The sequence below is a fragment of the Lactuca saligna genome, chromosome 5 (assembly GCF_052625555.1).
Source record: "Lactuca saligna cultivar CGN05327 chromosome 5, ASM5262555v1, whole genome shotgun sequence".
Taxonomy (NCBI): domain Eukaryota; kingdom Viridiplantae; phylum Streptophyta; class Magnoliopsida; order Asterales; family Asteraceae; genus Lactuca; species Lactuca saligna.
The window spans coordinates 119495576-119518739 of NC_136421.1; the positions used below are offsets into that span (position 1 = coordinate 119495576).

Consider the following 23164-nt stretch of genomic DNA (forward strand, 5'->3'; position numbering starts at 1 on the left):
TGGTTTGGAAGAGTGTGGGGAGAAATCGGTTCTGATGGAAATCAGAGTAGAAGAAGAAACGGTTGGTAGGTGGAGCGGCGAGGGAAGGTGCAGTGAGCCATGGAAGGATTGGGAAGTGAAAAGCTTTAACCCACGTAGTAACCCGATGTAGTATAATTCCAAAGAATGAAGTAGTGGTATGCACACTAATCCGATTGTTATTCGTTAAAGTGGCGGTGAAATCAGACATAGAACACCTTGCTATTACAGATCAAAGCACGTGGAAACCATATCTCTAAGAAGGCTAAAGTAAAAAAATTAAATTAAAAGTAAACTCACTAAAAAAAACTGAAAAATGAATCCTCACCAATCAATGAAGAGTATTGTTGGCAAGGGGGCTTCCAAACTATAACGACTTTAACTAATCCTTGTAATGCATTTGTAACAATATTTAAATAAACAATGATCTAAACATTATAGAACACATAGAACAAGATTAAGCATATACTACAAGACCAAGTTCATAAATTGACATTCGGAATGCATATCTAACACAATTTAAATAAACAATGATCAAAATCTTATAGAGCAGTACAAGATTTAAGCATATAGTACAAGACCAAGTTCATAAATTACACACTCGGAACTTGCTATCTTTATCAAATGTACAAAATGGAACAATGTTTAAGTTTGAGGTAATTTAAATAAAACAAAAATGAATTTTCTGATAATATGGGACACAACTAAAACTATTTATTTATTTAGGCCGAATTTCATAAATATTATAAAAAATATTTTATTTTAACTGGAATTTTGATTAAAAAAACATTACATACATCTTTGAATTTTGTAATAACCACTTAAACTATATATTTTGAACTAAAAAACCGAACTCCAGCGAGAAAATCTTAGTCGGAGTGTCGGAAGAATATTTGCAATTCGTCACCTTAGAAACCCATTAAAAATTGTTTTTTAAACAAACTTTGGTAGTTAAAACCAAAAAAAAAATATTTTCCTTTATTAATTAATAGAAAAACCCTAAATTTCAAGCTAAAATTCAAAAACAAACTGCTAACTAAATCCCTCTGGACATTCGGATACATAACTATAATATAAAATTAAAGTTATACACAAAGATTTCAAAGGAATTAAATCAAAAATCAATTACACGACTAATAAAGAAAACTTTCGCAAATTACAAACAGTTTTTTTCTAGTGTTATGTAAAAAACATTCCCAAACATAACTATCACGTTTTATGTATTATATAAAACTATTAAAAAATGATATATATGAAAAAAATACTCAGTCTCATCAAAAGTAGAATGCTGAAATATATACTAGTGCATTAAACTATTTATTGTTTAGAGGTGAATAGACGTGGAAAATTATAGAGACCCTAACATACAATAATAAGTTCAATATCCACCATAAAAACTAAAAGCAATTTATTCCGCATGTCATATCGATATTACATATCATATCTAATTAAACAAGAACCCCAACCATCCTAAACGATCAGCAATACTTCTAGACCAAATACATTATACTCGAACTAAAACAAAAATACTACTTCAGATCTATCCTATAAAATCATTGATAGCATCTAAAAGTTTACGTGTGAGAAATAAGTTTTTCCAGGCACAAAGCCCATAGGAACAACATTTGTAGCAACCACAACTGAACCCGAAGGAGATGTGAGCCTGAACGAGAACGGAGCATGAAGAGATGGATTAACATCGACTTGCCAAACAGCACCCCAAATATTCTTCATTGGAACAAACCGTCGCGTATTAGCAGAGGCTATCTCCACTGACCGAAGTCCACCATCTTTATCTTGGAATTCTATTGCAGTTGCAAACCAATAAGGGTTTGTTTTTGCGTCAATCTTGAAAGCGATCTTCGTTCTACCATAGTAGCATTGCACCCTGTACGTACATGCATGCATGGATGAATGTTTTTATAAATTAATTCGAAGGATCTTATAAGTAAAATATATAGTTAGTGTGTACCTTCGATATTGAATATCAACTTGGCCGAGATTACGAAGATTATCAGCTTGTCCTGGATTCGCCATTGCACCAAAAGCAGTTCCACTTAAATCAAAATGAAATGGAACATTGTTACATGCACCTGGGCATTCATCGGTTATTGTAACTCTAATAGGGTTCTTAGAGCAGTATGGCTCTCGATTGCATTTAATCTGAGAAGAATCAACCGCAATAATGAAATTAATTTTGATAATTACGTAAAAAAATGATCGTATTTTGTAATCAGAGTGAAGAAAATCATCACTTCCGGATTAAGTTCTTCACCTGATAACAATCTCCACATCCTTTGCCTTGCAAAAAAATCCTTGAATTTCCTGCTGCTATCATGGCTGAGAATGGAGGTGATAGTACGTCATTAGCCCATCCACAAGCTCCTCCTGTACGTATTTTTGATAAAAATAATACATAGATTATTCATAAGTAATGAGATTTTCTCCTGAAATGAAATGTTACAAATAATGTTTAGTTTTTGTTACCACTTCCAGCGCCTCTTGGGTCTCCATACCATGTCCCTAAAGCAGGTGAATATCCGTCTCCATTGACAAAGAGTTCATGGCTTGCAACAAGAGAAGCAATTGAACACAAAAAAACGAAAATGAAAAAAGGGTTTTGAAGGTTGAAGGCCATTTTACTTTGATTTTGGTTAGGATTAATCTTTTGGTATTTATATTGGTAACAAGGATGGCATAATTAATATTTTTATTTAGTTAACAAAAATATAGTTCTTGAAATACGCTCAATATATGATTTTCATTTTTTCTCTTTTTAATATCTTCATAAGATTGGTAAGTAAAATTTCTGTAGAGGAAGTTATATTTGCATTGTTTTAAATTTATTGTGATTGGTGTTATACCATAAATAAGTCCGGAATATAAATAAATATGTATATACTATTGTTATGGACACAAAAGCCCTTAAGTTATACCATAAATAAGTCAAGAATATAATTAAATAGGTATATAGTTATAGGTTATTGACCAGTAGCACTTAAGTTATACCTTAAATATAAATCAAATATATAATTAAATAAGTATATATTATTGACACAAAAGCCTTTAATTTCGTCAAAAAAAAAAAAAATGATGATTTTAAGCAAAATTTGGTTTTAGGTGTGTAAAACCGATTACCATATGTTTAGCTGTCGTTGACTCAATTTTAGGTTGACATGTCAATTCAAAAAGTTTTGTATCTTTATTGTGAAACCATATATATAAACTAGGTTAATATACTTAATATACGTAAAAAAAAATCATAATTTAAAATCATAATGACAAATCAAAGATTTATAAAAAGAAAAATATTAAATTATAAAGATAGAAGTTTTGGTTGTAAGTTTATAATGATTAATTAAAATTAATATATTTATTGTTTTGAACTACGTTCTATATGTGTACATATTTGATAAAATCACGATTTTATACGATGCAATATATATTTGAATAAAGTAAGAAAAAAACACAATAAATCATCGAAATGATATTGTTATATAAAAAATAAAAGATAGAAATATAGCAACAAATGAAAACATAATGTACCCCTTTTCAACATCGTTGTATAATTTGAAATGATAGTACATTGCTACTTTGATCTAAAAGAACTTGCCCATAACTTTATACTTACACTTGATCGAAGCAAATGTGGCCTAAACTACATGACTCGATTTGAAATACTAATGTATCGTCCGGAGGAAATATAAGTATATTGTTATTATGTGAAATAGTTGTAGTCTTATGGGTAAAAACGAAGTTCATTGCTAGAAAAGTAAAAACATTATTGCAAAATATTAAAGTTAATTAAAATATTCAAAATTTAATTTAAGAAACAAATAAACTTTTAGAAAATCAAAAATCTGCAATTCTAATGAAACAGTACCTCAAATGTCACGTGACAATTCTTCAGTGTCCTCCGTCTCCTATATTATCAAACTGAATTTCCGAAATTGCCCTTCTTATGCTTTTTACACGTTCTTTTGTTTTTCCGCTCACTTCATTATCGGTTTTGAAATCGTATTTCTCCTAAATAATCAACAAAAATTCATTGACTACCGCTTTATTGTATTCCAAAAAAATCAACATCCCATATTTGAATTCAGTTGATGACACGAAATCAGGGATCCGATCCTTTCTACGTTGTGCTCTACAAATCAGTTTAAGGTCAGCTACTACAATTCTTCTTCTCGTCGTTTTAATTGCACATCCGAGTTTCAAAACATTAACGTAAGCATGTAAAAATTGACTTTTAAATGGTGAATTTATTGGCATCCTCCTGTTTCTTTTCAACAATTGTTCAACTCTTCGACTCTTGTGTGGTAAACCTAGGATGATTTTTTGTACACACCAAGTGTTCAATAAAATGCCTCACAACCACTTCTGTTTTGTTGTTGTGGGTTTTTTTTTTTAATAAGTTTCTTGAACTCACATGTTGGATGATATTGCATTAGTTTTAATCCGACAATAGAAATGGCTAAACATATTGCAGCCATCTGGTTTTAATTTTGAAATAATTGATTTTATAAAAGTTGAGTTAATTAATTTTTCTGTGTGATGCTTCAGATGTTTTAATTGATAAGGTAAACATCACAACTACATATCTCCTAATGATGTATTTTTTAACACAATCAACTAACTGCATATCCTTATGATTTCAGGTAGTCAACCAACAACTAACTGTGAAGAAGCACAATGGCTAAGGGAATTTCTTTATTTCAGGTATAAATTCTCTGCTAAAAGCCTAAGAATGACTATTTTTTTAGAATTCCATGGACTATGGACTTATAGCCTACCTTGCAAAATGACTCATTTGATAGCTAAACTCCCCACCTTTCACTTTTTAAGATATGAGGGCATACTTATTCTGCTTAATTTCAATTTCAGCTTACACCAAATACTTTCAGACGTTAATTCTTCTTTAATAGTTGTGAATACTAAGTTATCACACCCCCGAACCAGACGACAGAAACGTCCGATGGCTCGTGTGACTATAAATTGAAATATCATCACAATGAATATACATGAAACATAACACAGTCATCACCCAACATTACATAGTACAACTGGTATTGTTCACATCAAGTGCATTGTTTTACAGTACATATTCCAAAACATAAATTGTACGATAATTGACATTTGTATAAAAGAAATTCCAAAATACTCTTGATGAATCTTCGGCTTATCGATTACCTGAGGATACACATTATTTTGAAAATGGTCAACATATATAATGTTGGTGAGTTCATAAGAATGTTTGACTGAAAGATTTTGTATTGATTGTATAACCCAGAAAATCCGATATTTTCTGTAAATTGTATGAAAACGATGTAATGATCAAGTATAGATGTATGTATGATTTCCATTGTAAAAACATGTGTAAGTAAACAATTCAAAAATTTTCTTGTATTTTATATGTTGTAAATAGAAGGTAATGAATAATAGTATTTCCTCAGAAAATCCGATATTTTCTGATTTATAAAAGTGTCGTAGTCCTTGTATTACCGCATGAATTGTTTTCGTATTATCATGATTTAAGCACTTTGATTCCCGTATTGTATCGATGGTAATGGATCTCTACGTGAGTTGTTATAACCATGCATGATAATGACTAATTCGTCTGTCTTGACATTTTTCCAAACGCCAGTTTGATCAAGGTTTTGTCACCCTATACTGGCCGAGTCTAACTGTAGCGAACAACTCAGGTGTAGGGGAGTCACCCTCGTATAGATTTATACACAAACTCTTGCTTCCCTCCAGGAGACTCTGATTATAACTACAGGCTACGACCAAACACTCAATGGTGTCAACCGACAATTCTCACTAGATCCCAATGATTGCCACATGAATATGTTTAATGTTATATTTTGATTTATAAACACTAGATGATACTTGAATGTGAAAAGACACAGCCCAACGAACATGAAAAAGGGACAGCTGTGGCCCATTAGACATGTAAGTTATTTCCAGGCTTGATATTATGCAAATGGACACATTAAAGCCCGTTAAGCATATGATGAATTTATCCAGGCTAAATTAGCATGCGAATGGGCTACTAAGGCTCAATAACATATAAAACTAATTTAGGCTCATTAAGCATGTAATTGGTCATTAAGGCCCAATAGACATGAAATGAATATATTGGACCCAATAAACATGTAAATGGGTCACAAAGGCCCAATAAGCACGTATTAGCAAGTATTAGGCCCAATATTCGTACCATTGTTCCATTTTTGTATATTTGTTGTGGTATAGACGTTTAGTGTTTCTAGACGAAGTATTAACTCGTGCTGTTATAAAATATCCATTGATTTATAACGATATATTTTAACTTATATATAAAAATACCATTTTGAACCCTTAAGTTATAAAATTTATATCTTTGGTCCAGTTGTTCAAAAATTGACATATTTGACCCAAAATATTTATTTGACCATTCCAGCCCTTTTTCACATAGAATTACATTTTCAACCATTATTGGTAAAAGAGTTTACATTTTTCGCCATTTTTCAATAAATTTTACATTTTTTGCCCAAATTCCAAAAACTTTGCATTTTTAGCCTAATTTAGAAATAAATGTCCTTTTTAACCCTTATATTGGTTTATTTACGTTTTTGGCTCAAGCTTTTGATCAAATAACATTTTTCATCCAAAAAATTTACATTTTTCGCAATTTGGGCCCAAAAACCGTAAGGTCCAAAAATTTAAGCCCATTATGTTAAAATTTACATCTTTGGTCCTTTAAAAAAGGGTGATTATCATAAAAACATAATTTTATGCAAATATGACCTTTTTGATCCTTATAAAAACCGAAAATGTTACAATTTTTCCTCATCTTTGTTTATTTGTCAAAAATGATCCTTAAATAAGATTTTTGTTTTGTTTTGCACATTTTGGACGTGCAAAACATGTTTATCTTTGTAGTATGATATATAAAGTGTTTTAGTTTATGGATTTTACCCATTATTGTTAAAGATCTCGAGATTTGTCAAGATGTAACACATATTCACAACATAATTCAAGAAATCACACATAACATGCATAAAACACATAGATCTACACATTTTACTCATATTCTCCATCAAAATCATATAAAAACCGAAAAATAAGGGGTATGAACTCGTTGAGTGGAAGAAGATGATGTGATTTTTGGCTCTAGCTAGCTCCTTGAGTAGACTTTCGAACTTAGATAAGTGCTAGGAAGAAAATCATGAGAATAGGTGTTTATAATGAGTGAGTTAGCTAAATATGGATTATATCAACTCAATTTTACAAGATCTTACCACAAGAGTGTATCTTGAAGTGATTTTGGATGAAAAACCTCCTTGGAAAGCTCTAAATCTCGAAAATTCTTGATGGAAGGGGAGAGGTGTTCTTAAAAGTGTATTAGAGAGGGTTTGATATTGTGTGTGTATGTGGTTTGACTCTCGGTCGAAGGTAATAAAGAGAGACAAAGAGAGGAGGTGATCATAAGATGGTGCCTAGATGTATGTGATTTTCATTTTGTTTGATGGGTCTTTTGCATGGAGAAGCACCATGAAATTATGATGTGTCAATTGCATGGTAATTCTCTTTTATATATATATATATATATATATATATATATATATATATATATATATATATATATATATATATATATATATAATATGAATATACACATCTAGTGGGCCGAGATTTGGGCTAAGAAGGATAAAAATGAGATAGTTTAGGCCCATTCTAGTCTTAGTTTCAAATTTTTGGAGCCCAATAATGATTTTCGGCCAATTGGGCCCTTGTGAGTATTTATGGCCCAAATACGATATAAAAGAATGAGTTTATGGCCAAACAAGGTCCATTAGAGGTAAATTAATCAATTTTAAACCCATGTGGCCCAAAATGTTAAGTTTTATGAATGTGAGTCCAATTAGAACCCAGTTAGGGTATTTAGGCCCAAAATAGTCAAATTGAAGGCTTATGGGTCCATTGGTCCCAATAAGAAGAATCACTTGAAGATTCGAAGATCTAACAAGAATGTGATGATGTTTGTGTAAGCAATTTATGATTTTGAGTAGGAGGATGTGTAATAATCATAAGAGAGATGATGATACTTACTAAATGAAGGAGAAAAGTATTGGAGTATGCCTTGAAGTTCTCGAATTTGAGAGAGAAACATGAGAGAGTTTGGAGTGTGGTTCTTGGTGGAAAAGTGAGAGAATGAATGAAGTGTGAGGAGAGAGGAGACTTTTCTAGCCTTTGACCAATTGTGAGGTTGGAAAAAGGTAGGAAAAGTACAATGAAGTGACTAGGTAAGGGATGATGGTGAATAGTGACATGGAGTGGGTATGGGAGTGGTTGTTTGTGTCTTAAGGTAAAGCAAAGTCAACACTCCACCTCAATTATTCACCCACTAGATTTTATTATTTAAATAAGAATTTCTATGAAAATATGTTTAAATTATGAATATTCAGGTTTATTATGTTAAAATACGATTTTGAGTGAAAATCCCGCATTAAAATCTCGAAAAACGGGCTCAAAATGTGAAAAATATTGAAAATGGGCCAAAAATGTAAAAATTCCGAAGTCTGGCCGGAGGTTCGGCCTTCTGGTGCTTGGAACCGAGATTAGAAGAGAGGGACCGAGAGAAGAGGAGAAGATCGAGAGAAGAAGAGAAAGCTGAGAGGAGAAGAGAAGGAGGGACCGAGAGAGAAGAGAGGACCGAAAGGAGAAGGGGAAGGAAGACCGAGACTCGGTCTCTGTTCTTGGCGGGTTCGGCTCTCAGGTTCGGTTCCAGGTCTCGGTTCTTAGGTTTCGGCTGGGGCAGTGAGGTTCGGTCTCGGCTGCTGGTCCCCGTTTCGGTTCTTTGCTGCTTTCGGTCCAAGGAGTTCGGCCCTAAGAGGCTTCGGCTCCTTGAGAGGGGTTTCAGCTCCTTAAGTCCGTTTTTCTCGTTTTTACCCCGTTTTAAGCCGTTTTTGACCCGGTTAAGGATCGGGATGGCCCGAAAGACTATAAAAAGTTTAAGGAACTTTTGAGAGAGATTTGGGAGAGATTTCACATACTTAGAGAGATTTGGGAGAGATTTCACATTCTTGGAGAGATTTCTCATACAAAGAGAGTTTTGGGAGAGATTTCACATACTTAGAGAGATTTCACATTTTGGAGAGATTTCTCATACAAAGAGGGATTTGGGAGAGATTTCACATTCTTGGAGAGATCTCTCATACAAAGAGAGTTTTGTGAGAGATTTCACATTCTTGGAGAGATTTCTCATACAAAGAGAGTTTTGGGAAAGATTTCACATTCTTGGAGAGATCTCTCATACAAAGAGAGTTTTGTAAGAGATTTCACATTCTTGGAGAGATTTCTCATACAAAGAGAGTTTTGGGAGAGATTTCACATACTTAGAGAGATTTCACATTCTTGGAGAGATTTCTCATACAAAGAGATATTTGACATGCGTGGAGAGATTTGGGAGAGATTCTAAATAGAGAGAGATAGAGTGAAAACAATTAAGAGAGGTTTCGTGTGTGGCATTTGTGAGTGTCCGGCTTCGCCACGTAAGGTCCGTAAACCCTGTTAAGCCTTGTTTAAGGATCTTACACACCCCCGATGAGTATGCAACATTGTTTTATCGATTTGGCTCGCCATGTACCATAGTTTTAGGTTAAGGAGATCTAGATGTTCGCACTTTTTGATTTATGACCTCTCATTACAATAGCGAGTTGTTTAGTATTTACCTAACATAAACTCTAGTACCCACGGGCAAAATGAGTCGAACGGTTTGACTTGTTGACTTCGGCTAACTTTGACTTGACCTGAAATTGATGGTTGTCACAAATAAGAAGGGTAACAACACCAAATTCATGTTTCAATTGTGTGATGTTGAGAGGTACTCTACTTCTCATTACACAAATCTCATGATTCGCATGAACAATTATGCCAAGAATAATGAAAGGGAAAAAGGTGAAATTTAGAAGGTGATCAACTGGTATGCTGAAGTTCAAAGAATTATACATCAAGCTGCTACTTTGCTGTCATCTTAGATTTGACACTTCTCAGAAAGGGGGATAATGTAGATGTCGAATTACATTGTGAGATGTCAAATGTTTTGAATAGTTTCGAATGTTTGTAATGTTATTTTAAGGGCGATTTTAGTTTTGAAACTTTGATGTAATGTCCCTTATATTTGTTGTGTGTTTTTATGTTTCATATAAATGGGGAGGTGTACTAGAGATAGATGAGAACTTTTCGTGTAATTGTCTAAGAACTCTTTATACTCTTGAAAGCATAAATTGAGCCAAACCGACTTTATTTAGATCTTGTGTTCATCATTCTTACTTTACTCTGATCTTGTTATTCAAACTCGATTTCATTACAACTACAATATTAAAAATTACAACATACAAATTAAAATGGACAAATACCAATTTCTTTGAGGAATAAACACAAACAGTGACAAACCTCAAAAGATACACTCTATTGATCGTAAATCTTTGAATCAAATCTTGAGTTGATATTGAAAGCCTAACATATGATACGCATATGCTATTGTTGTTCTTGTTCCGTTTTGCTTCTGTCATATTGGTATATATAAGGCATAAGATTATATTGTATCTATTTATTGAATTCACTAAGCGTTATCGCTTATCCCTCTCAATATTTAACAATTGCAGGTGATGAGTATCCAATATAGTTTTATACTGCTGAAAGATTTAGAATAGTTAATAATATTTCTCTGTATTTTAATGTTCATATATGTATATGAATAGTGGATTCCTGGGTAGACATCAAATGTAATAAAAATTAGTCGGTTTGTATCTAATCTTTTGTAATCACTTTATCAATATAAAATATTGTTTTATAAATATGCATGTAGCATGTTTTGAGGAGGTAACTTAAGAATAACATTGGAATAGTATGAAAGTTTGGGTCTTTCATAAATACGAAAGTTGGGGTCTTTCAATCATGGTATCAGAGCAGTGGTTTAAGTGAACTAAATTCCATGGATTGGTATTTAGACTTAAACTATTGGAAGTTCAATATATGAACTTAATCATTGTAAGTATATGGATACAAACCATAGGAAACACTTAAGTGGGGTATTGGGTAGTGATAAACCCTAGTATTCTAAGATATTAAGTTACTTCAGAATTTTAAGAAAATTAGTTTAAGTGAACTAGAAATTTTGAGAATTTCTAAACTTAAACAAGAATTATTATGTAAAGATGATACGTTATGTATCTGGTATATTTTAGGTTGAATACCTAATGAAGACAAGCACTAGAATATTAAGAGGAGATATGCCTTGTATTCGATTATGTGCTAAATGATAAATGAATATAGCATGTCTTAGGGTGCTTATCTATAATTGCTATTATTTGAGAAAGTATAAGGTCTATTGCCGACCTTGGTTTAGAAAATTTTATGTTCAGAATTCTAAGAATTTTCGTAATAGAATTTTTCGAAGTGATAAAGAGAATTATGATAGTTGACATCGATAAGTTTATAAATAAACAATTGTGAGATATCGTAAAATAATAAATATGAATTGTTATCGTAATAAGTGTATTAATACCAATAGAGTGGTAATATACATTTAAATTATGTTTGATATATAATAACATCTTTGGAAGAAGGATGTGCGTTTGAAACACGTTTGGGCAAGATAAATGTGTTGGTGCAAATTCACGAAGTTGTTCTACCGCTGTTCAGATTGAAGCAGTGATTGTTTAGAGAGTCGCAAGAACCAAAGATGGCGATCAATACTTCAATAGTATCTCAATTGATGTGGTACAAGATTAAAAGAATTAAATGAAGATCAAAGGAAAGGCTAATGAAGTTTTTCAGACTCAATAGGCCAAGACTTTGTGATATAGTATGTAGTTCGAGTAGTAACCCTATAAAAGATGTTCAGACTTAGTATTTAATAATACTAAGTGATGATTGACTTTTATCTCATCCTTATAGAAGTTCCATTGTGTGTTAAGCCGACTTTAACATACAAGATTGAGATGGTGAATTGAGTCATTTTGTGGTAAATGGTTAAGCAACTTAATTGTCTAAGTAAGGTAGAATGCTTAATTGAAGAAGAAATACACCCATAGTATCGTATGAAAAGAGATGTTGTAGTCAGGAATGACAGAGAACCAAGTTGAAGCTAGTAGAGCTTGCTGAGATGCAGCTATGATGCAGACATTTTAGGATAGACTCCTATGAAGTAGACTTAGACTTACTCAAATACAAGAATAACGATTTCAAGGAAGAATAATGAAATAAACAAATGTGCATGATGGTTTGCATGAGTTAGAAGATGATGCATGTAGTAGAAGACCGTTTGTCTCCATGCTGCTAGAGTAAATTTTAGAATAGTGTGTCTTGTAGAGTAGACACTACTCGAGAAAGAATTTATATGAAGAAATGGAAGTAAAATTTCTATCGACCTATGGAAAAGTATTAGGATATATTAAAGCGAGCATATGCATGAGAAGAATCCTAGAAGGCGAGTAGAGGTAATCCAATATATGTTTAATAGAAACGTGAAAACCCTAGTTGAGTATAGGAGAAACTGTTGTATGTATTTGTTTAAACACATTCATGTGTGATAAGTTTCTTTGTGAAAACTTTTGAATGGTGACTTGAGAACTGCGAGAAAATACTTGGGACGAGTATGAGTAGGTGTGAATAGTAATAGAGGCCTATACTACTGGAAGCACAGGACTTACACTTGGATCAGGAAAAAGTCACAAGGTTACCAAGAAGCTAGTAAATGATTTTGTTTTATTCATGTATGTCGTTACCTTCATTTCGGTAATGACTAAGAAGATAATTATTGTTCAAATTCTAAAAGAATCGAGTCCGATTAGTATAAATCCGTGAAAGGAGTTGATTGGTTCAGAGAACCATGTCTTATATAGTGATAAAACTTCAGTAGGAATACTGAAGAAGTAAATGGTCGAGGTAGTCGATAGAAATATAACGATCCTCATTAAAGAATTGAGCAATCATTAGCCAGAGATGTGACTTGCTATGTGGTGTTACTGGCCACAAGAAATGTTTCTGGCCTACTCTTACTAGTCAAATGGCGGGGAGTCAAGTTTCCGTTCAACAATCAAAGAGTACCCCAACTAAAAAGGAGGAGGTGCCAAAAGCTAAAAGATATGTAGGTCCGAAAGCACGAATTAGAGATACGTGGTGCTATTCTTTCTGTTCCAAAGCATCTACGTGTTGATCAAACTCTTTTCATTTTTCCATCAACTTGATTTATTTGATCTGATTCTAATACAAGAGTTTGGTTTGTTATGTGTCTTGTGTGTTATAAATACAAATGTCATTAGAATAAAACCATTCGATTTGCTGTTATAGCAAAAGTAAAGACATTATCTTGGGTTTAGTCTATAAACCAAGAAGGAACAGGAGTCTGCAATGAGAATTGAGTTTTAACTCAAAGATTAGGATCGAATGTTCAATAGAGAATGAAGAGAGGGTGCAAGTTTGAACACCGCTAGCAACTAGGAAGTTTGAAGAATTTGACAATCGTTTGGCAAACTAAAAGTTAAATATCATACATTTTAGATTACCACGGAGGAAGTAAGATAGGACTCGGATGTTGTGACTAGTAATTTTCTCGTAAACTCTAGATCTACTCACATCTTATTTGATTTCAATGCCTCAGATTCTTTTGTGCCTTATAAATTCGCATATTCTTTTCAAATTGCTTTTTACGCAATTATCCAATCATTTCATATAGATAACATAGGAAATATATCATTACTTGCTGATAAAGCCTAAATAGTTAGTGTTATAGGAATTGAAAGTTATAATCTTCCTGCTAACCTAATTCCTATCTTTGATATTGTTCTCGACATGGATTGGTTGTTAAAGAACCACGCAGAGCTCTTGTGCTACAAAGAGATGATATGCATCCCTATCGAAAGGGAAGATTCTATTTATGTCTACAGTGAAAATAATAAACTTCTTTCTTAAAAACTCGTAAATTTATATCGAAGAGATATTCTACTTATCCGGCTTATACAGTTAATACCTTGAAAGAGGAGAAGAAAACTGTGAATGATAACCTTTGGATAATTATTGACCGGCTGATGAAGAGTGCATATATTCTCGCCACACGTGAAATGACTCCATTGGAGAAATACGCGTAAGTTACTTAGATGAAATCATTGTGATACATGGTGTGCCACTAAATATTTTTTTTCCGATCGTGATACTCGCTTCACTTCTCACTTTTGGGCAAGTATGAAGAGTGAATTGGGATCTCGAGTTACTCCCAACACAACTTATCATCCTTAAAAAAATGATCGGAAGAAGAGAGCAATCTAAATAGTAGAAAATATATTGAAGGTATATAAAGTACTTTATGAGCGTAAATGTCATACTCAAATATGTTGGCGTGACGTAGGACAGAAGATCTTTGGAGGATCTGAAATGATTCAATACATCACTGACAAGATACACATTTTCCAAGAAAGAATGAAAGCGGCCCAGGATTGACAAATGTCCTATGCAGAAAAGAGGAGACGACGCATAGAATTTCAGGTGGATGATTTAGTAATACTGAAGGTATTTCATGAAAAGACGTTATTCTACTTTGGAAAAAAGAACGGTTATTCTACTTTGGAAAAAAGAACGGTTAGTAAGCAAGCATACTACTTGGAATTATATGAAGATTTGACAGATATTCATGAAGTGTTTCATGTGAGCTATCTGTGTAAAGGTTAAGCATATATGATGAAATGGTTCTATTATCCGAGGTGAAACTGGATAATAAGTTAAGTAGAAGAGATCGTAAATGAAAGAACGACTAATCTACGTAATAAAGAAGTGAAGTTGGTGCTTCTCAAGTGGAAACACCATCGAGGCTCAAATTATACTTGGGAAAAGTAAGAATGAAATAAGAGTGAAGTATCCCTAATTGTTTTAATCGTTATGATTTCAGGGACGAAATCCTCAAAAGGAGGATATATTTGTAACATAAACGTTCTGAAATTGTGTATTGTTATTATTAAAAGTAAATAAAATTAAGTTTTGAGTTTTAACAGATAGTTTTTACTAGAAATGAAGTAAAACTATGTTTAGAATGACACATAAAATATTGGAAGTCTTATGAGATTCCAATTAATAGTCAAATAATGAAAATTTAGCGAAAATATAAAATTTGAAATAAGTAAATTTTTATTATTTGATTTTGTAGAGAATCTCTTTAGAAACATTTATGTGAAAACCTCATCGAAATCCGAGTTATAACGAAGAAGTTATGACCAATCGAAGATCCACGACAATACCGACACAGCGCTGAATGACGGAAAAAGTGAGTTTTTTTTTATAAACTACTTTTTAGCCTTAGTAATCTAAATGAAAGTTGTAGTATTCGTTAAACTGAGAAGTTCGATAAAAAGAACGCCAAAATCTAACTTCGTATGAGGAAGTTATGATTTTTCGAAGTTTCAGCTTAGTAGTAGACATCTAAAAACTCAAATTTTAGATCAAGTGATTTTTAGCCAACACAACTTAAACGAGAATTTAAGGTCTCATCATTAGTAGTACAACGGTAAAAAGTCTGACAAAAACGGATGTAAGAAGTTTTTTAACGGATTTACTTGTCCCGGTCTGTTAAAAATAATAATATAAAAATTAAAGTCAAAATTAGCCGACAAAGTCTAAAAGAAAGTTGTAGAGCATAATTTTAGCTACGCGTGCATATAAAGAACGTCGAAAACAGAGCTCGTATGGGAAAGTTATGAATTTTAGAAGATTTTGGCTAAAAAATCGAGAAATAAGTGTATAATATCGGAAATTTTCGCATGGTCAGCACTCAGCCACGTCACCTCGCATGCGAAGCTAACCCATGTCTTCCCTGTGTCCGTCGCTGATTGGTCCAAAGCCGCGGTCCAATGGCCTTTCGACGTGTCTCGCTCCGTGTCACCCTTCCGAGCCTCGCACCTGACCGCTTTGCATGCGCGACGTTTGATGTCCGAGCCTCGCAACCGAGCCAGCTGCCGCGTCCAAGCCTCGCTGTTGCGTCCTCTGCCTTCGCCTCCTGATGCCGCGTGTTTCTTCTGCCAGCGCACCATCCGAACCTCGGCCCTATAAAAGGGAGGGCTGCGAGATGCTTAGAGAAAATTTAGAAAATTGGCACTTTTCACCCATTTTTCCATATATTGACTATTTTGACATCCCCCGAATCCCCGGTGTCAATTTTAACACCTGAAACATGCCCCGAAGTGCCGTGAAGCCCGAAAAATTTATCTTTTCGGTTTTGAAGCTCTACCTTTTTAGAGTCCGGTTTTTAGCTAATTCTCCCGGTTTTCAACAAATAAAGCCATATTTGGAGCCGATATGCTGCTCAAATTACTATTTTAACCCCCGATTGTTTTAAGGTGAGTTCAATATATAGGAACAATTGTATGTTATGTGTTATATGTGCTATGTGCTTTTCAGTGTTATTATTCTGAGTTATTTTCCCGTGTTATTTTTATTCGCTATTTTTAATAGCAAAGTTATACCTTTGACCATGTGATCAGTGAAATGACTTAGATTCACGGTGGTACTGGTATGTAGCCTCTGGCCATGTAGAACATGTCTCGTAAGAGAATGACTTCTATTCTATGGCATTGACAGAAGGTTAGATAGGAATGATGTGTAGCCTCTGACCATGTAGAGCATGACTCCGTAAGAGAATGAACTCTATTCTATGGTATTGGCAAATGGTTAGACAGGGCTATAAGCATGAAATCTACCAAAATGTTAATAAGAAATTATGTGTCTTCTGTGCCATTTGAGCCAAAGCTTTATTGATGCATATCAAGTATTGTAATCGTTATGTCTTATTGATCGTAAATCTTTGAATCAAATCTTGAGTTGATATTGAAAGCCTGCCATATGATACACATATGCTATTGTTATTCTTGTTCCATTTTGCTTCTGTCATATTGGTATATATAAGGCATAAGATTATATTGTATCTATTTATTGAATTCACTAAGCGTTATCGCTTATCCCTCTCAATATTTAACAACTGCAAGTGATGAGTATCCAATATAGTTTTATACTGCTGAAAGATTTAGAATAGTTAATACTATTTCTCTGTATTTTAATGTTCATGTATGTATATGAATAGTAGATTCCTGGGTAGACATGAAATGTAATAAAACTTAGTCGGTTTGTATCCAATCTTTTGTAATCACTTTATCAATATAAAATATTGTTTTATAAATATGCATGTAGCATGTTTTGAGGAAGTAACTTAAGAATAACGTTGGAATAGTATGAAAGTTTGGGTATTTCATAAATACGAATGTTGGGGTCTTTCATCCCCCCTCTCTCTCATCCTCATTTTAGGGTTTCTAGGGTTTTGGGTGTGAGCCACTAGAGACATTAGATTTCTAGTGCTTGCTTTCCAATGTTTTCAAGAAGGAATTTTGTTTGGTTATTTACTATAATAATCAAAATGTATGTAAACCCTAACTCTATGTTTATTTCAATTATTACAGAGTTCCTTTAGGGTTCTTGATGTTGATAATTTATTGCTATCAATAGAGAAAACATAGATCCAAATAGATTGTATGTGAACTTAAGAGTTAGGTTATTTTTCCGCCTCATGTAAAGATTTATAACATATAAAACCCATCAGTTATGAACATACAAACTGAAACCCAATAATTGGATGCGAGTATCTAGTTAAATCATGGTGAGATGACTCAACTCATGTTATTGGGAACTCAAAAGGGAAACAATAAGAAGTCTTGGTTGATGCCATATTCTAAGGCTGGTGAGTATGGGTCATCATTTCCATATTAAAATTTTGCCATATCATATACCACATTATGATCTACACCATATCATTTTTCTAAGGAAATTCCTACTAGACCACTTATATATATATATATATATATATATATATATATATATATATATATATATATATATATATATATATCTAACAACTGACATTTATAAAAAAAAGGTTGGCAGACCGTTCTTTTTTTGTTGAGAGGTGTTGAGCAGGAAATGAGCAGCAACATTGTGTTTTCAGAGGGGATATGTTTGAAATGGCTCCATGCAGTTGTGGAGGGCTAGGTCAGCCTCCCAACGATGTTAATGTAGCCACACCGAGCTCTTTAATGGTAGTTGGTTTAGATGATCAATATGAACATGGTTGGATCCACCCTTCTAAGAATGGGGTCGCAAGTCCCCAATAGATTTTTCAGAACTTTCATTTCCATTAGTAACAATTAGCTAATATTAATAGATAACATGTGAGACGCTCAATGGTTGGTTTGACCAACAAGTAAACATAGAAAAAGGGAGGCAAGCTAAATGGTAGATAATTGACCATTAGATGATAATATTTAAGTAGGTTTCCTTTTACTATTGTGTAGCAATTAGTTATCCTATTAACGTTTATAAATGAATTAGGATTTATGATAATTATCGGTCTATATTAGTAATAATTTTAATTAAGCCTATTAATTGGAACGGCTATTGAATTAAAATATTCTAGGCTGTTCAAAAAAAAAAAAAATGGAACGAGTATTTGACAATGATTCTACTTAATTTCCTATTTATAAACCAATTAAGGTCCTAACGATTAACTATATTTAGTAATCAATATTTGTAGTTAGCTCAATAATAGACCTAGTAAGTATAGAACATTAGGTGTTTCATTGTGTTACGTGACTACAGTTATGTAACTTCAAACATCATCTGTTATCAATCTAATATGAAATAATCGCTAATACAAAACATAGTTTTAATGCATGGTGAACCAGTTATATTTCTAGTGGTTAAACTGATCACGTTGAACCGAATTTTCTCTGGCATGACCCATCTGTTTCTATTATTATTTGTTTCTTTGAGATTCTTTGATCAGCTTCAGCTATTAAGGTTTGTTCCTATAATTTAGTTGACATTTGGGTAACCCGAACCGCATAACCCGATTATGCCAAGTAAGCTCTACTAGTATCATTCCCTTAACGAGCATTTAGAACCAAATAAGCTCTTATTTTGATAACCCGAACCGAATAAGCATAATATAGATACCCGAAACCCGAATCAAATTGCTTATTTGGGCCTAATTCGGTTCGATTCGGTTAGGGATGAGAATTTGGCCCGAAAACCCGAACCGAACCGAAGCCCAAACCAAACCGAACTGAATTAGGCCCGAATAGGCAATTCGATTCAGGTTTTGGGCATCTATATTATGCTTATTCGGTTCTCGGGTTATTCAGTTCGGGTTATCCAAATAAGAGCTTATTCAGTTCTAAATATCCAACCCGAATAAGCATTCCTCTTCCCCTTTCTCTGATCGACAAAAATCAAAGTTCATAACAGAAAAAAAACCCTACACTCATTTTCGTCGTTTCAAAATCGACCAATCTTCTCATCTATTTCCAAACTTGAAATCATTTTTGTCAATCCTTCCTCTGTTTCAAACTTTCAAAAATCGACATTTCCTATTGTGTCGAAGGACTCACAAATTTCTACTTTGTTTAGTCATGGAAAATTGGGCTCCAATTCAAGAAACTCGAGTAATAAATTAATTCACATTATGTTAATCTACTATGTAAATATTATTCTTTCAATGAGTTATTATGTTATGTTAGTCTTTGATTGTTTTATGTTGATGTATAAAAGTACATTATTATTATGTTATCCGGATTATAGAATCATTATACTGTTTATTCGATTTTTTTTTTCTGTTATATTAGATCCTTAATCATCTTGTACAAGTTATTCCTGCAATACCCGAAGCGAATCGATTAATACCCGAACCAAACCCAACCTGTATTGGTTAATCGGTTCAATTTCCGGTTCATGCAGTTACCCTTATTCGGTTTTCAGGTTATTCAGATTTGGATCGGTTCGGTTCCGACCCAAATAATACATTGTCATAGCCTCTCGCCATACTTTATTAAAAAAGTCCTCTTGTGATCCCAAAAAAAAAATAAAAAACTATTTGTTTGACTTAGGCAATTTAATGCGAGTCAGTTATAGTTAATTTAAAAATAATTGCAGAGATATATATTAATTAACAAAAATTCTTACTATTCTTACTACTTTTGCAAGTACATGCTATTACTTAACCAATGCTATTACTTAACCAATGATTCTCAGAGTGACATGCTAATTTCATAATATTTGGTTGTTAGAGAGAGAGAGAGTGCAAAGATGTAGATCTATACCAACGGCGGATTCATCGGTGTTGGTCCTTGGACTTACCAACAAACCCCTTGTGAATTCGGATAGACACACATTTTCATAAATAAATCACCATATAATAATTAACCTAAGGTTGTTAGAGCACATGCTGGATTTATAATACACATTTGGCACGCTGGCAAAGCTGCAACCGAGTAGTATGGAGATAAACCATATCCTATTAGTTGACTATTATGTAACGTTTACATATAGAACGTTCTATATATTCTAAAATACATTACTAGCTTTGCTTAGCAAAAATAGAAGCCAATCTGCTCTTAATTCCAAACACTTCAACTTCAATTCTTCCGTGGTCTTAAGTCTTGTTTCTTGATCTATAGCTTTTCACAATCCATCCGATTAGAATTGCTAGGGAATTAATTTTCACTTCTCTTTCACATTTATAGTTAACCACAAACACAAATTCTTTTTTCATGAAAGAGTTTGAGCACCTCAGAATTCCAATTGAAATCATTAAACATGCCACCAAAAACTTTAATGATCGCAACTTTGTTGCACAAGGTGGTTTTGGCAAGGTATATAAAGGAGTATTCATCCACTCTAAGGGTCAGACCGTGGGTGCTGTCAAGCGCTTGGATCGTTCGATAGATCAGGCAGATGCTACGTTTTGGAGAGAGGTCATGTTTCTTTCCAGTTATAAACATGAAAATATTATCTCACTCCTAGGCATTTGTTATGACAATGAAGAAAGGATCATCGTGTGTGAGTATGCATCGAATAAAAGCCTTGATTTTTGTCTACGTGACCCCAACCTCAAGTGGATTCAACGTCTCAAGATATGTCTTGGGGTTGCTTGTGGCTTGGAGTACCTTCATGATCACAAAGATACCCAACAAAGAGTCCTCCACCGTGATATTAAGAGTGCCAACATCTTGTTAGACGAAAACTGGAATGCTAAAATTGCAGATTTTGGTCTATCCAAATATGGCCCTGCTAACCAACAACACACGTTTATTTTCTCGGATGCCAAAGGTACTATTGGCTATTGTGACCCCATGTATGTAGAGACAGGGTTATTAACAAAGGAATCGGACGTCTACTCTTTCGGGGTTGTACTATTTGAAGTTTTATGCTCAAGGCATTGTGTTGATCTAAGATATAAGGATGAGCGCCGAATTCTACCCATGTTGGTAAAGAAGTGTCAAAAACAACAAACACTACGTACAATTATCGATGTTAGGCTAAGGCAACAATTCGATCAACATTCTTTTGATATGTTCGTATCACTTGCATATCAATGTTTGGAAAGAGATCGGACTCATCGTCCGTTAATGCCTTTGGTCGTGAGCAAGCTTAAAACTGCACTCGAATATCAAGTATGTTAATATTTTATTTCTTTCTGTTCACTTTTAATTTATCATCTTAATATGTTCTTTTCAGTATCATTTGAAGACAACTAGAAAGAGAAAGATGTCTCCAAATTAAACAAAAGATTATATTCTTTTACGGTTATATGTATTATATCAGAAATCTAAATAATACAGCCTAATTATGACCTACTACATTTCGTGAATGATATAGTTATTTAAAAAAACAAAATTATTTTCAAATTATCATCCTCCTTGACTATCCCTTTGCGGAGATCCATTAAAGTTTCTAAAATGAAATTTTTGCGTGAATATGTTTACTTGCAATATAAAAGATAATTAATTTTGCATGGTTGTTTAATTGTTTAAACCTGAATTGCTTTTGTGCAGGAGGCATTCGAGGTTAAAGCTCAAGAAGCAAAGAGGAAAATCATATTTTTACAGAACAACGTAGACCAATTAAATCAAGAACCAGAAGCGTCATTAAAAAATGTCGTTAATCCCCTTCTGGATTATGAGAAAATCTGTCCACCCGGGGGAAGCAATTTGATAATTCTGTACACAACCACGGTCAAAACCATCCCAAAGACATTCCAAGATTGCTCAAGTCTTCGACTTATTCTCAATGGTTTTAAGGTTTTATACCAAGAAAGAGATGTATCGATGCACGTGGATTTCAGAGATGAACTATGGCGGATTATGGGCAAGAAAGTGGCACTGCCAAGGCTGTTTATCAATGGCAGTTACATCGGAGGAGCCGATGAGGTTTTACATTTGCATGAGCAAGGGAAATTCATGCCCCTCCTCGCTGGAATACCGATAAAAAAATCTGAAGGGCCATGCAAAGGATGTGCTGGGAATTTGTTTCTGGCGTGTCCTAATTGTAGCGGTAGCAAGAAGGTGAATTCTGGTGGCAGAGGGTTGCCAAAGAGCTGCATGAACTGTAACGAGAATGGGCTGATCAAATGCCCTATTTGCTTCTGAAATTTTTGTTCGTTAACATATGATAAAATGTGATTTCAATATTTTTATCGTCATTCATCTGCCCTTTTGATTTGGTTGTGTTTTGATTTTAATTTTGATTCGTTTCTAAAAAATAAACGATTCACAATTCTGTGGATTTTAGATAAAATTACTATATTATCTTTTTTGTAGTACATGATATAAGCCATTTTTCATATTTAGTGTATGTTGGCATATATGTTGAGTAGAATTAAGATTGTATAACTATGATATCATGGTATATAATAAAAAGCGACCTCATAATGAATAGTATCATTTTATGTTTTCATAATTTGACCATAAAAATTTCTTCTTTCATATTTTAGCCAGATTTTTTTTTTCCTTCATATTTAAACTAAAAAAGTTTTTTATGTTGATAGATTTGGTCTCTAAACTTTCATACATTGGCAATTTCCTCACGATTATTTTGTAGAAAGGTATTTTCCACCCCTTAGTTTGTATAATGACACTTTCCAGCTGTTTACTTTCTACAATGTCACTTTTACCCCTCAAAGTTGAACGATAATTTTCACCCTTTCAACTTTTGTATCTTGTCATATTTGAACAATAAAATGATGAATAGTAGTAATTTCCTTATATGTGAGTAGAATATAATAAGCAAAATC

The 23164-nt window shown here is 33.3% G+C and overlaps 2 protein-coding genes across 2 annotated transcripts; one reads left to right on the forward strand and one right to left on the reverse strand.

Moving 5' to 3' along the window:
- Positions 1–1584: 1584 nt before the first annotated feature.
- On the reverse strand, positions 1585–2656 carry LOC145044934 (expansin-B15-like). The gene is made up of 4 exons (XM_078993288.1): positions 2506–2656; positions 2294–2406; positions 1991–2181; positions 1585–1906 (listed from the first exon to the last, which is right to left on the reverse strand). The coding sequence occupies exons 1-4, from the start codon at positions 2654–2656 to the stop codon at positions 1585–1587; spliced, it is 777 nt and encodes a 258-aa protein (XP_078849414.1).
- A 17823-nt stretch (positions 2657–20479) lies between these two features.
- Positions 20480–22559, forward strand: LOC144997807 (putative serine/threonine-protein kinase PBL25). Its single transcript, XM_078957669.1, has 2 exons — positions 20480–21545; positions 21927–22559. The coding sequence occupies exons 1-2, from the start codon at positions 20643–20645 to the stop codon at positions 22518–22520; spliced, it is 1497 nt and encodes a 498-aa protein (XP_078813795.1). The 5' UTR covers positions 20480–20642; the 3' UTR covers positions 22521–22559.
- The last annotated feature ends 605 nt before the right edge of the window (positions 22560–23164 follow it).